General features: G+C 44.2%; 1 protein-coding gene across 6 annotated transcripts in view; it reads right to left on the reverse strand.

Annotated features, from left to right (window-relative positions):
- Positions 1-17,189, reverse strand: part of SETD2 (SET domain containing 2, histone lysine methyltransferase) — a 72,158-nt gene that overhangs the window by 33,791 nt on the left and 21,178 nt on the right. For all 6 annotated transcript variants that reach the window (XR_004427699.1, XR_004427698.1, XM_033166315.1 and 3 more), the window contains 7 exons: positions 11,640-16,114; positions 10,472-10,603; positions 8,335-8,463; positions 6,644-6,767; positions 6,200-6,277; positions 2,907-3,004; positions 998-1,124 (listed from right to left, as the gene is read on the reverse strand). Coding sequence is in view for 4 of the 6 variants with exons in the window: in XM_033166315.1 (XP_033022206.1) it covers positions 998-1,124; positions 2,907-3,004; positions 6,200-6,277; positions 6,644-6,767; positions 8,335-8,463; positions 10,472-10,603; positions 11,640-16,114 (5,163 nt within the window). In the remaining 2 variants the exon portion in view is untranslated. The remainder of the gene's footprint in view (positions 1-997; positions 1,125-2,906; positions 3,005-6,199; positions 6,278-6,643; positions 6,768-8,334; positions 8,464-10,471; positions 10,604-11,639; positions 16,115-17,189) is intronic.

Here is a 17,189-nt window from a genome sequence, read left to right on the forward strand (position 1 = left end):
AAAAGCCACTAATTTTACACCAGCAAAGGTAAAGGGACCCCTGACTATTAGGTCCAGTCGCGAACGACTCTGGGGTTGCGGCGCTCATCTCGCTTTACAGGCCAAGGGAGCCGGTGTACAGCTTCTGGGTCACGTGGCCAGCGTGACTAAGCTGCTTCTGACAAACCAGAGCAGCGCACGGAAACACTGTTTACCTTCCCGCCGGAGCGGTACCTATTTATCTACTTGCACTTTGACGTGCTTTCGAACTGCTAGGTTGGCAGGAGCAGGGACCGAACAACGGGAGTTCACCCCGTCGCGGGGATTCAAACCGCCGACCTTCTGATCAGCAATCCCTAGGCTCTGGTTTAGACCACAGCGCCACCCACGTCCCTTTAACACTAGTACAAACATGCTAAAAGTTTGAATTTGGGTGAATGATTATTCCAGCAAAAAAACAAACCAGAATTTGCACTTTACATTTGGAGCATGCTTGACGCTCTCCTGCTGCATCCATAGTCTAAATGTTCCACATCACACAAGTGGCCTGAATCATTTGGCTGTTCTCTATGTCTGCAATGGAGGTGTAGCTTTGGTATGGGAAGCTACCGTAAGATGCAAAGAGTCAGGTGTTATTGAAGTGAAGGTAACTGGGGAGAGTGCTGGCAAGTCCAGAGATGGTGGAGCCAAAACCAGACTACAAAGCCACACCTCAGTAAAGGGATCGTAGCTAATGGCCAACGCTACTGGACAGATCTTTCCCACTTGCTTTGTGCAGGATGCTACGGCACTTTTGTGTGCCCAAGTCACTCTGAATGACAGTAACAGCTACGTGGTTTCGTAGGTTTGGAGGATCTGACTGTCTGAACCCAGCAGAGGATCATGAAGTCACAGGAAGGAGTATGAAAATCAGCTGCTGGTTTTCAAAACCTCTCAGCCCCAGTGGTGCACATGTAAGTCCCACTGCAGAAGAAAACAAAAATGAAGCTTCTCCTTTCTCCACCCCTCCAACACTTACCGAATCCTTTTTACGAGACCGCTCCTTCTTCATTTTGCCTCCTGCAGCTCTAATGCTGACCCGGTTTTCTCCCCCAAGGTAACCCCGGCAGTTGGCAGAGCCACAGAAACACTTCTGTGCCTCTTTGCTGTTTTGGAAAGAAACACATAGTATGAAAATAAAGTGCTTGAAAATTCCACTATTATAGAGTTCAGCTCATTGATTGTCCTATTCCATGGCCTCCTTGAAGGCAAAAGCCAGCATTTGTTAAAAACCAGAGCACCCATTACCAGCTTAAACCCAAAAGTATATAGAAAGGCTTTATAGTGCTCCTGGAAGAATCTTGGGCTTTGATCAGCTTCTTAGAAAAGGGAGCGGCGAAATCAGTTGTACAAATGCTTAACTGTTTTTTTCTTACAATGTTCATCTTTCTTATTCAGGTCTTATAGATACCTAATTAAAGACAAAAGCTCTCTTAGCAGCTTTTGATACCATTAACCAGAGGTAGGGAATTATGGGTCTTCAAGGTGTTGCTGAACTACAACTCCCATCAGCGCTTGCAATCATTGGCCAATGGCCAGGAATGATCAATGGGATCCTCCTGGAGCTGCAGTGGTTCTGCTCCCATCTTAAGGGCTGGTTTCAGAAAGTGACTGCCTGTTAACCCCGGGAAAGTGTAATGTGGATGCCACTGGGTCCACCATCTGGTTTAATATGTACATAAAGCTGCTGAGTGTGGCCATGAGGGGATTTGGAGCAAGGTGTCACCAACACCCTGTTTTCCCCTGTAACATCTGAATCAAGGTGAGGCCAGACCAATAAACTGAAGCTGAATCCTGCCAAGGAGGCGACTTTGTGGGTATTCCTGGTCTGGAAGATAGGTCAATTGCCTGCTCTAGATAGGGTTGTACTATTATAAATTCTTTTTTTTAAAAAGCTACGCATAGCGCTTTCAAATCTGGCCCATGAATTCTACTGAAATACCCACGGGCTGCCCACACACACTGCAGCAGAATGGATCATTATTGTCACAGACATTGCTCAAAACCTGACCTCGAGTTTAACTCCCACCACTATTTCCTTTCACACTATCACTTATTTTTCTTACTTGTTAATTTTCCTTTGCTGACCTCATGTGTGGTTGTGCCTATACAGCATGGTAGTCATTTATGCAACAGGACAACCAAAAAATGTACTCCAAATCTGACGTCTCCAACAAGCACCACTCAGGTTTTAAAGGATTTACAAAATCACGGCACAAAATTATTCCAGTAAAACAGGGTTCAAAGGTAAGCAGATTTTAACTAGCTTGAAAACTGAGCCTACGATAGCTCACACATGAAGAGAAAGAGTGCTTTTAGTTATAGCTCGCCCACCTCAGCAATAACAAAATGTTCCCAGGGCAGCTTACAACAACAAATAAAAGTTAAAAATTCAACACCTAAATGACAATTTATGTATTGTTCAAACAACTTTGTTTCCCCCTCTCCCATCAGTTAGAAAATTCCAAAGTTTTCCTTTCCTTTGGTTTTTTTCTTTTTCTTTTAGAGAAAAGTGACTGGTTCTCTTTTGGGGGGGCACCCACTAGGAGATAATATTTTACTGTGGTACAACAACACAATTATGTAATGATTAGGGATATGCACTCTTTTATAAAATGCACTGTTGTTTTTAACTTCATCCTTGCCATCCACTTTGAACACTCTGCAGCGAGGCGGAAAATAATAATGAAAAAAGCACCCACACATTATCTCTTCCAAACCAAGTGAGAACAAGAGCAGGGGAAACATGAATGAATCAGCTAATGAGCACCTGACCTCCGTAGTTCAGAAAATATGACCTACGCTTGATTGTGCACAAGATCCCTTTATTGGCTTCTGTTCAAGGATAGTCATTTATAAACAACAAAGCAAGCGAGGTCAAGACCTACCCATATCTCTGGAACTGGTAGTCAAAGGTTAACTCTGAGCCTGACGGAACAAGTTTTGTGGTGAAGAAGCCAACTCGCAGCTGTCCATTCACTGTCCACTAAAGTGGGGGGGGGGGAAGTCAAAATGTACAAGATGATTAGAACAGTATGTATATTCATGGACTGTGGGCTCTTGCTATTTTTTTAAAAAAGGGCATCTATTCTAGAACGTGGGTGGCGCCGTGGGTTAAACCACAGGGCCTAGGGGTTGCCGATCAGAAGGCCGGCGATTTGAATCCCTGCAACGGGGTGAGCTCCTGTTGTTCGGTCCCTGCTCCTGCCAACCTAGCAGTTCGAAAGCACGTCAAAGTGCAAGTAGATAAATAGGTACCGCTCCGGCGGGAAGGTAAATGGCGTTTCCGTGCACTGCTCTGGTTCGCCAGAAGCGGTTTAGTCAAGCTGGCCACATGACCATAGCAGTCAACCCTCCCTGATGTTCCCCACTGCTATATACATAGCTGTCAACCCTCCCTGCTGTTTCCCAATGCTATAATAAGGGAATTTCCCGCAAAAAAGGGAAAAGTTGACAGCTATGCACATGACCCGGAAGCTGTACGCCGGCTCCCTCGGCCAATAAAGCGAGATGAGCACTGCAACCGCAGAGTTGTCCACAACTGGACCTAATGGTCAGGGGTCCCTTTAGCTTTATTCTAGAAAAGGCTCTGTATCTCTGGAGAATTCAGCAAACACACAAATCTCTATGCCAAGAGAATCCAAGCAAAGGGAAAACATACTTCACGCCCAACTTCATTTTAACTGCAACGCCTGGAGTTCACAGCACTCCGCTTACATACATTAGGAATGCTGATGCAAGCTCGTTTTGTCCACCTTCAGAAAGGGATGGTGTTAAGAAACAGCCTTAGTTCCTTTCGGTCTTAAAAAGCACCCACACAGCTTTTAAACTGGCGTGCTGTGCTTTGTCTCATCATCTAAAACCGGGGGGCGGGGGTTGGTGGTCCTAAATTGTGCGGGGATCCTCCGCAAGTAGAGAGGTCTCTCTGTTCCACACAGACACCTGTAAACTCATGGAGGCTTGACACAATAAAGCTAACGGGCCAGGGGAGGCAGAGCTTGGTGGTGTAAACACCCCCCCTCCATTCGCCCTCAGGGTACAATGGTACAACTGTATTTGTTTATATGCCAAGAGGACAAGCACCTGAATTGGACTCAGACATGCCTCTAGCCAGGTGATGTTGTCTTTTACGTACCTGGCAGGCCACTGCGAGAAACAACGTGGCCCTCAAAGCCAATTTCAGTATTCTTATACTGCTTGTTACTTCAATTCTGTGTGCTTTGAAATAATAAATTCTACACATGTGCACAATTGCTTCTTTGCTCTTTCCTGGCCACCACTGGGCCCATCTTTCAAAGATCTTTTGCCTGCCCGTGTCACAGCATTAATCTGCTTCTGCTCCTGGGCAATGTTTCTCATCGAAGACTTTCTGCGCTTGGGATCTCCTCCACCCGTCTCCCCTGGCTGACTCAACCACTGAGCCTTTGGGCAACTTGTCCCTTACTCAGAATTCCAGCTCCCCCAACCCTCCCAAGCCTGTGTACAAATGCGCTGTTTTCAAACATCTGAATGCTGACAGCTTCCCACCCTGGGCAATAAAAATGTTCGAGAATGCAGTGACCTCACAGCAGTTCAGCCAATGGCACACACAAAATGCACATGCCTGAAAAATTAAGGGGGAAAAATAGGAACCCTATTAAAATCTATATGGAAATGGCAAGACATGGACAATTTGTTGATTGCCAGGGCTCAACTTTGGAAACTGATCAGCGTGCCTTAACTGACCTAGTTATTTCTATAAAATTTTATTGCCAATGTTTAATAAATAATAAAATATAATATAATAATAATAATAATAATAATAATAATAATAATAATAATAATAATTTTATTTATACCCTGCCCATCTGGCTGGGTTTCCCCAGCCACTCTGGGCGGCTTCCAACAGAATATTAAAATGCAATAGTCTATTAAACATTAAAAGCTTCCCTAAACAGGGCTGCCTTCAGATGTCTTCTAAAAGTCTGGTAGTTGTTTTTCTCTTTGACATCTGGTGGGAGGGCGTTCCACAGGGCTGGTGCCACTACTGAGAAGGCCCTCTGCCTGGTTCCCTGTAACTTGGCTTCTCGCATCGAGGGAACCGCCAGAAGGCTTTCGGCACTGGACCTCAGTATCTGGGCAGAATGATGGGGGTGGAGATGCTCCTTCAGGTATACTGGACTGAGGTCGTTTAGGGCTTTAAATGTCAGCACCAACACTTTGAATTGTGCTCGGAAACCTACTGGGAGCCAATGTAGGTCTTTCAAGACCAGTGTTATGTGGTCTCGGTGGCCGTTCCCAGTCACCAGTCTAGCTGCCGCATTCTGGATTAGTTGTAGTTTCCGGGTCCATGTTTAAAATCATCAAATGCAAAATAATATCAGGAATGCAGCATATGTGAATGTCATTCAGATACCTTAGTTTTAGAATTGATTACTGTAATGCATGCTAAGTGGGGCTACCCTGAAGACTGTCTAAAAGATGCTACTAGTCCTGAAAATGACTGTCAGATTGTTGAGTGGCACAGCTAGTTAAGACTACATAACACCAACCCAGAGTAACTTGTATTGGCTGCTTATACATTTCTGAGCTGAATTCAAGATACGACTATTGACATACAGTTTGAACGACTTCATTTATGGCACCAGTTTAAAGATGCATCTTTTTTACTCAGGCTTTCAGATGAAGTAAAGCAACATGACTTGTTGCTGGTTGTATGTTTTCCCTGTGGTATCATACACGGATTTTGAATTGTTTTTAAAAGTTTGTTTTTTGTGTATAAAATTGCTTTATGGTAACTGGTTAACACGTTTCATGTTGATCTGTTTGGTTTTATGTTATCTGAAGTTCTAATTTATAAATTATAATTATATAAAATTATGTAACATTATACACATATAATTTGATTTATAAACCTCTCCACCATAGAGGTGACGCTCCCCGCACAAGAACACTGCCAAAAGGGTTTATCTCTACTGACATTTCATGAGATGAGCATGCATTTTAAAATGCTCTTACCCCGCAAACAAAGTCCAACAAGTGAAGAGAGGTAAAAGCATTTTAAAATGTGTTGCTCACTGTGCTGGCTACCCAACACTGGCATATGCCTTATGGTCGCTTCCATGTAAAGGAGATGTAACATAAACCCTCATTTAGGCAAAAATCAAGTATAAAACTTCATCAATTTCTTCCTGCGACTCACTTTCTGTGTCTCACAGTTTGGCTCGCAGCTGTGGTTCATAAAACGAGAGCAGTTTCCTTTCTGGGTGGCATCTATTATCTGAAAAGGAAAACATTTGTTTTTATCTCTTCATTAAAAAATGGAGCCTGCCCCATATTCAAAGACTTTATACAGGGTTTCAACTGGAATTCTGTCTGCTTCAAGTGTTGTTAGGCCACGCTGATGGAGAAAATGACGGCACCCTTATAAAGAACTAATTCAACTTACGTTAGAATTTACTCGTATTAGCAGTAGCCTGCAACTTGAAAGGATCACAAGACCCTCTGTAGAAGTTGTGGGGCTTTCTTTACAAAGTATAGCAGTAGGCGAGAGAGAAACGAACAATGGGTTCACGCATGCACAGTGACCTCTTAAAAGTACTCGGACAATGCACAGCCTAAACGCTGAAAACGGTTTGTAACTCACCTCATCGTTTTTCAGTGCCATGAAGTAATAATGGATATTCTTGCTTCGGGCATACTCCTTCACTCGGGTTTTGAACTCTTTGTGATCAAGCACTTCACCACAGTATTCCAGTACAAAAGTGTTGCTAAGGAGCCCCAAGAAAGAAAGAAAACGGCCTTAGACAGAGAAGCAACTTGGCTTGGACCTATAGAATACCTTAAACAATCCAAGTCTGGAATATTTTAGGGACTGCCTTCCTCCCAATAGGAAACTACCCCCGAGCTCTGTGATCTGCTAGAAAGGCCTTGCTCAGAGCTCCACCTCTTAGTGGTGCTAGATTGGTATCACTAGGAGCGGGGCCTTCCTGGTGGTTACTTCAACCATGTGAACTTTCAGAAACTGGCCAAGAAGCTCTCTCTTTTGCTAAGCGTTTGAGGTTGTTTTCCAATGATCTGCTGTCAACCAGGCATGCTTCACTTGGGGAAAAAATTTAATTTTGCCTTGTATTCTGTAATTGTATTATTTCTTTTTATTACACACTTTGGAGATTAGATCTGAAAAACAGTATATAAATACTGTTGATAAATGAATAAAGCGCAGGCTAGACACTAATTAGAAAGAGAACCATGACTGAACCAAAGCCAGGGAGTTTCAACAATGCTGGGTATACAGGTGAAACTTGAAAAATTAGAATATCGTGGAAAAGTCCATTTATGTAAGGAATTGTTTTCATTAGCTACTGGAGTTTAATATATGAGATAAGACTCACAACATGCAAAGCGAGATATGTCAAGCCTTTGCTTGTTATAATTGTGATGGTTATGGCATACAGCTGATGAAAACCCCAAAGTTGAGATTGTTAATTCGGGGTTCTCATCAGCTGTACACCATAATCATCTCAATTATAACAAATAAAGGCTTGACATTATCTCGCTTTGCATGTCATGAGTCTATCTCATATATTAGTTTCACCTTTTAAGTTGAATTACTGAAAGAAATGAACCTTTCCACTATATTCTTGTTTTTCAAGTTTCATCTGTAGTTGTGTGTTGAATTTTTCAACAGGGGTTCACTAAACTTATTAGTCAGAATAAACAGTACTGGCTTAGATGGACCAACAGCCTGTTTCGATGTAAAACAGTTTCCATGTGTTCAATAAAAAGATGGCATTTGCAAGAACCATACATCATGGCTCTCACCTGCTGTTTCTGGATCCTATTAATGAGCCCCACACATCAGCCTAATTTGGACTGAATACAACACAGAGTAGAACACCCCTAGAACATGGCATCACCCTGTTTCTCCTCTAATGCCCTGCCTTCTCCTGGGGAGGAGTATGAAGGTGTTCAGCTTTGATCCTGCTAGCCTTTGGCCTCTCTACGACCAGACTTCTCCTTCCCAAAAGGAGTGTGTGTGTGTGTGTGTGTGTGTGCGCGCGCACACACACACACACACACACACACACACTATGGTCCTGGACATCCAACAGGTCCATCTGCAAAGAACATCCTAACCGGCCAGTGTATTCATACACTGGTACATGGAAAAGTGCAGACCCACATGATGCTTATAGCTATTCCAAAGGCAAGAGAGTGGGAACAGCCTCCCTCTGCAAAATCCCTCTGCTGCCCACAACGAAACTTTCCCTGCTGCCGCACACAAGAGGGGAAAACTGCTAAGCTGGAGAGCCTTTAAAATGGGGAAAGTCTTACGAGGGTAGGTCTTTTGCTGCTCTCAACCCCCAGCCTTTCTTCTCTGTCAGAATGACTTCAACATCTGCATGCTGCTTCCTCTGAAACCGCCGGTTGGAGCAGTAGTCCCCATTGGGGCACCTTGAGGAACTAAGCAGAAGGAAAAATTATGTATGCATTAAGTAACCATGTGGATATTCACTGGTCTGCTTGTAGCGGACATTCTATAAATCGCACACACGTTTCTCTAAGGAAGCACAACAAATCCTACAAGTCAGATTTTGAACTTAGGTACTATGACGTAACCGTACTCTCAGATTAACAAACATTCCGGCATTTTTCTAAGAATCATTAACATTTGTACCTATTCAGCATGCAAACTATTTTAGAAGTCTTAATGCGTCTCTTAAACCAATACAGTGGTGCCTCGCTAGACGAAAATAATTCGTTCTGCGAGTGTCTTCGTAGAGTGATTTTTCTGTCTTGCGAAGCACCAATGCAAACCGCTAGTTTTCGCTTAAAAAAAAATATCGTCTTGCGGGGCAGCCTTCCGCTAGCGAATGCCGTTCGTCTAGCGAGTTTTTCGTCTAGCAAGGCATTCGTCTAGCGGGGCACCACTGTATATGAACATCACATATAACATACCAGTATTTATCACATTCAAATCTAAGATCTATCACATGACACTAAGACCCAAAAGTTTTGCTATAAAGAACCATGAGGATCCAATGAGATCTAGTACATTGGTCAAGACCCACATGGACCTAAGGTGGGGGTCACACAAGGGTTTTCTTGTGTGATAGGTTAAAATTTCTGAGAAAAGGGGAAAAATAGAGAGAGAACTGCCAAAGAGGAAGGAAAAAATGGAAAGGAAATAAAGGCAGAACAGTTGGGAAAAATGAGTCAGACTGGGGCAAAAGGTGAGTCCCAGGTCTGTAAAGCTGTTCTAGTAATATCTCCTCCCTTATTCAGATAGAAACTTCACACCAAAATGCCTAGGAGACCATGGGCATGGTTCTCCCTCATGTGAGAACTCCCTGAAGTTCTTCACTTCAGACAAAGGCTTAAATAATACACTTCTGTTACAAAAAAATAAATAAAAGAATCTCTGCACACGGAACACTTGCATGCAAAGAGAAAGTGGTTTAGAAACCTGCTCCCTAACATTTAATGAGGTTTCCACCAACTTGACCTCCACATGATGTTGCACTGGAATGCCCATCAGCTGCAGCCAGCCTGACTAATAGTCAGGTCGGATGGGAGTTAAGAGTTATATAGTCCAAAACATCTGGAAGGCACCAGATGGAGAGGAAGGCGGAGCCGGTTTGTAAGGCAGAGTATTTCATCATGGGTGATTCCCATTCCCACCTGCGGTCTGAAGTGGTAAAGCCCAGACACGGGTTTATCATCCTAGTCAGACCTAAGAGATGGTGACAGAGAGGTTTTGCCCAAATAGGAAGTTTTAAAGAGGCATTTGAAACAGCTTCCCTTTGTCGGTTGAACTAAATTGAATTCCAGAATCCTCCAACAAAAGGAAAGGAATGCAACTATCACACTGTAGGTACTTTTAACTCTGGTATTTCCCTCCATCCTGGCTTGAAAAAACTCTAGTACACTAGTACCAGAAACTTGGCACCGAATAAATTTGAGTGTTTCTGTTTGAAAGATGACAGAAGACTACTATAGCCACTTTTTATCTGAATATGGAAAATTATCGCTGGGAAGCAGTATATTTGCATAGAATTACACTGATAGAGGGTTACATTTTAAGGTATGTTGCCCCCCACCCCCCACCCCCGATATCTATGTTGGAATTTATCCCAGATTTTCGGAAAGAGGAAAACATGATCTCAACATTTATAATACACCTTTTCATTATGCTCAAAGCTAGTTACAAAGAATATAAGCTTTGCAAGTAGCAAGGCAATCCAAACCAGCCTTACATTTCCTCCAAAGCAGTCGCTTCTACAACACTGCAAGAAGCAGATTCACTTGACTGTGATCGACAAGAAGTCACAATGGAAGTGCGGTGCGCCTGCTGTTTTCAACAACCAGGAAGATTATTGCGTTTTACATCAAAACCTCTTTTCCTTGTGCTGTGTGTCATGATGTGGGTGAGTGATGACAGCAGCAGACTAACCTTCAAGAGGACCCTTACCATTCTATCATGAGCAGACGATTAAGACAGTCTTCTCCACAGGCCACCTCTCCTTGAGCTCGCTCATCTTTTGAAAGCGTGGGACATTCACACAGCATCCGCTTGATGTCACGGTGAGATTTATTCTTTTTCCTATGCAGCATTCCAGAAAACAAAATTTAAAACTGGCAGCATTATACCAGCTAGGACTAACTGAAGAATTTATCCAAAAGAAAAAGTACGGCGGGCTTTTAAATTTTAACACATGGTACTTCAAAATGCCTTCAGGTAATACAGATCTTTTGAGAATTCCCACTGATTTGCACAAACCCAAGTCAAAACTGCAATAGGATCGACACATTAGCCGATAGCATGAGTTTTTTTGAATCTTGAAGAAATTCACAATTGCAGGATTGGGGAGCTAATTCAACCAAGTAGGTTTCCAACTCTCTTTCTTTTGGTGGGAACAAAACTTTAAAATATTTCTGGATGCCTTCAAAAGGCTTAGAAACTAAGCAGGTGCTTCCAAGATTGTAACTCTTGAGATTTTTACAGAAGCCTTAACATTTGCTTGCGTTAATATGGAATTATTACTCACTCCTACTGAACAGGGACGCGGGTGGCGCTGTGGGTTAAACCAGAGAGCCTAGGGCTTGCCGATCAGAAGGTCGGCGGTTCGAAGCTCCTGTTGCTCGGTCCCTGCTCCTGCCAACCCAGCAGTTCGAAAGCACGTCAAAGTGCAAGTAGTTAAATAGGTACTGCTCCGGCAGGAAGGTAAACAGCGTTTCCATGCGCTGCTCTGGTTCGCCAGAAGCGGCTTAGTCATGCTAGCCACATGACCCAGAAGCTGTACGCCGGCTCCCTTGGCCAATAAAGTGAGATGAGTGCCGCAACCCCAGAGTCGTCTGCAACTGGACTTAACGGTCAGGGGTCCCTTTACCTTTACTTTACTGAACAGTACAGTAAAGTGAATATAAAACTACCTAAGACAACATAAGGAGAGTGCTGAGAAGGGCCAACACCTGTTTGGAAGGGGCTCTTCCTTCTAACCCTAACTGGCACTCTAAACCAGCCTGACATACAGCAGCATTATACTACTACCCTGGACAAACAATTTTCACATTACATTTATGGCACGCTATTCCCATGTTAGCATAAAAGGCGTTTTTAAAAGTAAGAGGCCTATTACCTTTCCGTCAAATACACATTTTCTTCTATGAGGTCGAAGTAACAGGGCATTTTCCCTTGCTTGGCAAAATCTTTCCAACGCTGCGGGTCCCTGAAATCTTCCATGAAACATAGCGGCCGAACCATTGAAGAGTCCTGAAGTATTGCTGGCAACCGCTCTCCCTCTGTCTTGACCTTCTTCCTTTCCCGGAAGTCGGCATCGCTCTCCGAGTCACTCTCCAAATCCGTCCTCCTTTTCTTCAGTGGTCCCCGCTCCTTCATGTCATTCTTATCCAAAGCCTTATTCGCCTGCTCTTTCCTCTCACTTGGGGCCATTGGCTCTTTAGTGGAGTTGCTGCTTATCTCATGGGCCTGCACCGAACCTTTCTCTCTAGGGTCACGTGACTGGAACTTCACTGACTGGTTGGGGAAGAAGGCGTGGCTTTCGTCAACCCAGCGGTCAACTTCTTCATACTCTTCATGGTCTTCTGTAAGCGAATCGGGAACCTGCCCTTGCATCTGCTCGTAGTTAATCTCAGAGGGTCTATTAGTCAACCTTGGATCCCAATAGCCATTGTCATGCCAGTAGTTATGAGGCCCAACAAATGTTCCCGGAGCTGGGGGGTAAACATAACCTGGGAAAATGCCATAGCTACTATCAGGCTGTTGGTATGTACTGCTTGGTTTCTCTGGTTGGGAGAAATCCCACCCCAAGCTACTCAAGTCTTCTGCTGAATGAAAGCCATCCTCTCTGGAGAAATCTCCAGTTTCCATGGGCTCGCCAAAACCAGACCTCCCCTGCCTGCTGTCAGGCTTGGAGACACTGGTCTGCAGCCTGGACATATTGTCCATCATTTCAAAGTTCTTCGAAAGATAATGCAGTTCCCCTTCTTGCGATACGTCAATTGACCGAGGCACAGACATGCTTTCAGTTAATATTGATCTTTCATCTGGGTTTGGCTTGTGAATAAAACCTGTTGTCTGCTCTGACTGACTCGTACTGTCCACGCCATCGCTCTGAGGATGGGAGATACCAGGCCGCCGGAGGTCTTCACTCTCTTTTCTGTTGAGCTCAGTAGATATTGCTAGCCTGCCCTCTGCATCTCTAGAAGGCAGGTACTTGCTTTCATTTTGCAGGCCATTATTAGATCCCACGCCATCTGGCATTTCTTCACAGAATGGTCTGCTCGACTCTGGCCTGCCATCTTCCCAGTGATCCACATAGCGTCTGTTACTGTGGCTGTTCCGAGAGGAACAAGAACTGCTCTCCTCCATGGTTATGGTGGAATTCTTTGGAATGACCACAACAGACTGAAGGCGGTTCCTTGGAACACTGCTGTCATCTGAATCAGAGTCCTCTGTGTCACTGTCATCACTGTCCTGTTCACTCGCACTTTCAGCTGTATCAGAATACTCTTCGTGGTGGTGGATGGAAGTGAGCTCAGGAGTACTGCCTCTACTGTCACGTCTGGGCACTTCAACAGCAGTTTCTGTTTCTGCCATCACAACAATATCACAAGATGGGGACAAAGTGTCTGAAAATGCAGATCCTACCAAGGAGTCATCACTTTTTTCATTTACCATCAAGACTTCGGGAGCGTGGGCCTTCAAGTCAGCAACCACAGTTCTTTCATCAAGGACCACAGAGTCTTCCTCATCATCTGGCTCCTCTTTCTCAGAGTTTTCTGTTGGCATCTCTAAATAATAAGAGTGCTCATTTTTAAAAGGCGATTTTGTTTTTTCTACAACGGAATCAACATGTGAAACATCTAATTCAAGTGCTACTTCGGGACACTCCAAGAGCTCTTCCTTCTTTTCCTCCCCCAGAGTTGTCTCTGGGTGGGACAACACATTTTCAGAACCCTGTTGTTGCTGCGGAATACACTGATTGTCGCATTTCTCTTCCACAAAATATTCTTCTGCAGAAGAATCTCTGACTGGGCTGCACTCTGATAAGCTGAATCGTCTAACAGGTTTTTCATCATGAGCAATTTCTGACGGATTTTGATCTTCGACGTCAGCATACGTAAACTTTTCAGACTCAACATCCGTAAAAGGTTCTGGAGTAACTGTTGCATTGGAAGGCTCAGCTTCAATTTCAACTTCTGAGTAATACAAAGAAAGAGCTGCATCATCTGAAAGATAGCAGGAGACTGGATCTTTGGTTTTATCACAAGGATCTGTGAGATCATCCGCTTTATCTGTATGTATTTTAGAATTATTTACATTCACGATACAGGAAGGTACACAATCATACTCAGAGGGAATTGAGTCTTCCATTTTTTCTTTAATAAAACTGTTGGAGTCACTCAAGAGGACAAGAGAATCATCCAGATCGTGTCCTTTAGACTGATACACACACTGAAACCCATTAGATGGTAACTTACTCAAATTTGGGCTATTGACTTGAAGTGGTGGCTCAGTTCCGTCTAAACTATCATCAGATGTTGCAATTTCTTCTATTTTGGGGGCACGGAACAATGCCCTATCACTGGGCCTTCCTTCTGGGGACCCATTTATATTCAATTCTACTGGAGAACAAGTTCTTAACGGTTCATGTTTTACCTTGATTACAGACTCCTCTTCCTTAATACTGTCATGGCTATCAATTCCTGCAAGTACATTTGATTTAGAAATAGGAGACATCTCTTTTGATTCCTTTAACTTTTTGAAAATAGGTGAATCATTCAACTGATTTAACGGAGAAACAGTCCTTTCTGTTTCTGGCTTCTGTGCAATAGCAGTTTTCGTTTCACAGCTTTGTACACAAGACGCCTCCAAGTCTATACAATTAGACTGCTCTCTGGTTTCCTCAGATTCTGTACAACAGAAAGAACTTTTAAATTTATCAGACTTTGGAGTAGATGTCTTTGAAGAGGAGGACTTGTGTCGGGAAGAACTCACACTGCTCTCTGCTTTAGAGTGGGATGCTCCGCCCCGATGACGCAGCTCATTGACTGGAGAGCACTTTTTTGATACGTCACTTTCTGAAGTCCTTTTGGAGTCCCTGTCTGATTTTGTAGGCTTTCCTTTTCTCTCTGAGTCGGTATGAGAGGATTCCAACTTGCTATCCCGCTCAGACTTTGAATAAGAAAAAGAGGTCCTAGAGTCTCTGTAAGATGAGGAATGAGAGGATGTACGCCTGGAGTCTGTAGGCCTGGAGTATGTCCTCCGATACTCTTCTTCTGAATCAGAGCTCTCTCTTGTCCTGCTATCCACGTATGAACGAGAATATCGTGTCTTCTCTCTGTATGGTGAGCTCCTGTGGTACCTCCGGTCAGAGTCATAGTAATGTGACCGGTCAGATCTGGAATAGGAAGAACTGGTTCTGGAACCTCTCTCCGATCTAGAACGAGAACGGGATCTGCTTCGCCTCCTCTCTCTTTCAGATCTGGAACGGGAGGAAGAATACCTCGAGTCTCTCTCGGATCTGGAGGAGTAACTAGAATATTTTTCATCCCTTTCAGATCTAGACCGTGACGAGCTTTTCGCCTGCTCTTCAGTTTTGACCGAAGTAGAACTCTTTCGTGAATCTTTTTCCTTCTCTGAGCTTGTCAATATTTTAATCTCGTGAGATCTCTGACTTGAAGAGGTCCTCACGGAATCTTCATCAGATTCGGAACCTGGCAATGCTCCTCCATCAGACAACTTCCTCTTGGAACCTTGTTTCTTAGAACTTTGAGAAACACCCTTTGAAGCGCTTGAAACGTCCTCCTCCCTCCCAATATGGGAATCTCCTTTCGCTGGGACTAGTTCTGCTTCTTCAGGAATAACCTGAGCTAGCTGTTCTTCGGAGCCTTCCAACACAGCATTTTGCTTAATGTTCAGTTCTAAAGTTTCCTGAGCTGCTTTCACTAACGGCTCCTTTGCTATGCGGACAACAGTTTCTACAGGTGATGGCAACAGAGGTGCGGCTGCTGTTTGTACTGCTACTGGAAGTTGTGGCAAAATTTCTGGGGTTAGTACTGGTTTTGGCGCTGGTAGTGTTTGTGGAGGGGGAGGAGGGGGAGGGGGAGGAGGAGGAGGGGGTGGCGGCGGTGATGGTGGCAATTCCACAAATTCTGCTGCAGTAGGTGGTCCTACAGTTGCTGGTGGCAGTGGCATGGCGGCAGCAGGGGGCGGCTTTGTTGTAACATTCAGCAGATGTTTCTTAAAGTGGATCTTGCCTAATTCCACCTTAGGCTTTGGGGGTGAAAATTCCTCCACGACCTCCGGATAATCCCCAAGATCCAGTTTAAATTTAGACGCAATGTCCGTTTGAAGAGGTGTGCCCAGGGAGCTCGGAGCCTCGCTTTGCTTGTCATTCCCAAGGCCAGTCAGAAATCTGTTCTGCAAAGTTTTCTTGGTTAGGCTGAAGCTGAAGGACACCTTTTGTCTGCCTTGTTCCTCAAGGTTAACTTTTGTCCGGGTGCCTTTGGGCAAGAAACGGCTGGATGCGACTCCTTTGAACACCGTCCCTTTGACAAAACCAGGTTTCTGCGCATTTTCCGTCTTGCCCTAGAACACAAGAAATAAGCTGGTGAAATCATGGCTTTAAAAGTTGTACTCACATTACAGCAAGAAGGGGAAAGCTCTTTTTGACCACATCCCCACCAGGCAACGCCCCATCTTCCCTTCTTTTGGCAGGGTGTGGGGCTGCTGCAGAATCAAGGTGCGTCACCAAAAAACAGGAAGCCACAGGACACAAATTCTGAGCTGTGGCAGTGTAGACTGCAGTGTGAACTTCACACTGGACTAGAACTGGACTAGATTACCCTTGGGATCCTTTCCAACTCTACAATTTTTTATTATATGACTGAATGTGGGAATACCTTTCCTCTAAGACCCACCTGGTGCCAACCTTATTTGCATTTTCAGCAACTCTAAATAAGTGAACAAAAACTATGATGCCTCTCATTTGAGACGTCCCAGCCGTGTATTCTCCTTCCTTTCAAGCAACATGAAACTAAACAAAAGCTTAAAAACAGTTCAGCTGTATCCATTATAGTGTGTGTTTTTGTATGCATGCACACACACATATAGTTGTATTGTATGACTATGTTAATGTTTTATATTCTCCACTCCACGGTATAACATACAGGCAACACCCAATTGATGTGCATCCAATTGACCCGCGACCATGCACACAAGCATCACACTGAACCTGAAAGTGACTTTAAAAATGGCAAAAGCGGCCCTAAAAGACCCCAGAACGGGCAAAAAGGTGTGAAAACAGCACCTAGCAATCCCAGGAGCCCTTGCACCAACCACTGAGGCCTGTGGAAAGTTGGAATTTGAGCAAGGAAGTTGTGATGGAGTTTAGCGTCTGGCAAACGCAGGTTTTTAAAAGGGTTTCCAGAGGTTTAGAGGGTGTTTGTAGGCCTGTTCAATGGTGTTTCAAATACACATGATTTCACGTAACCCCCATGTAAACCGAGTTGCCTGTACCTTGATAGTTGAATGGCTTGGCTCCCAAACAAATCAGCTCCCAAACGCCATAAACCTGGAAGTGAGTGTTCCAGTTTGTGAACGCTTCTCAGAAGCGGAATGTCCGACACGGCTTCCGCTTGAGTGTAGGAAGCTCCTGCAGCCA

The sequence above is a fragment of the Lacerta agilis genome, chromosome 12, assembly GCF_009819535.1.
Source record: "Lacerta agilis isolate rLacAgi1 chromosome 12, rLacAgi1.pri, whole genome shotgun sequence".
Lineage (NCBI taxonomy): Eukaryota > Metazoa > Chordata > Lepidosauria > Squamata > Lacertidae > Lacerta > Lacerta agilis.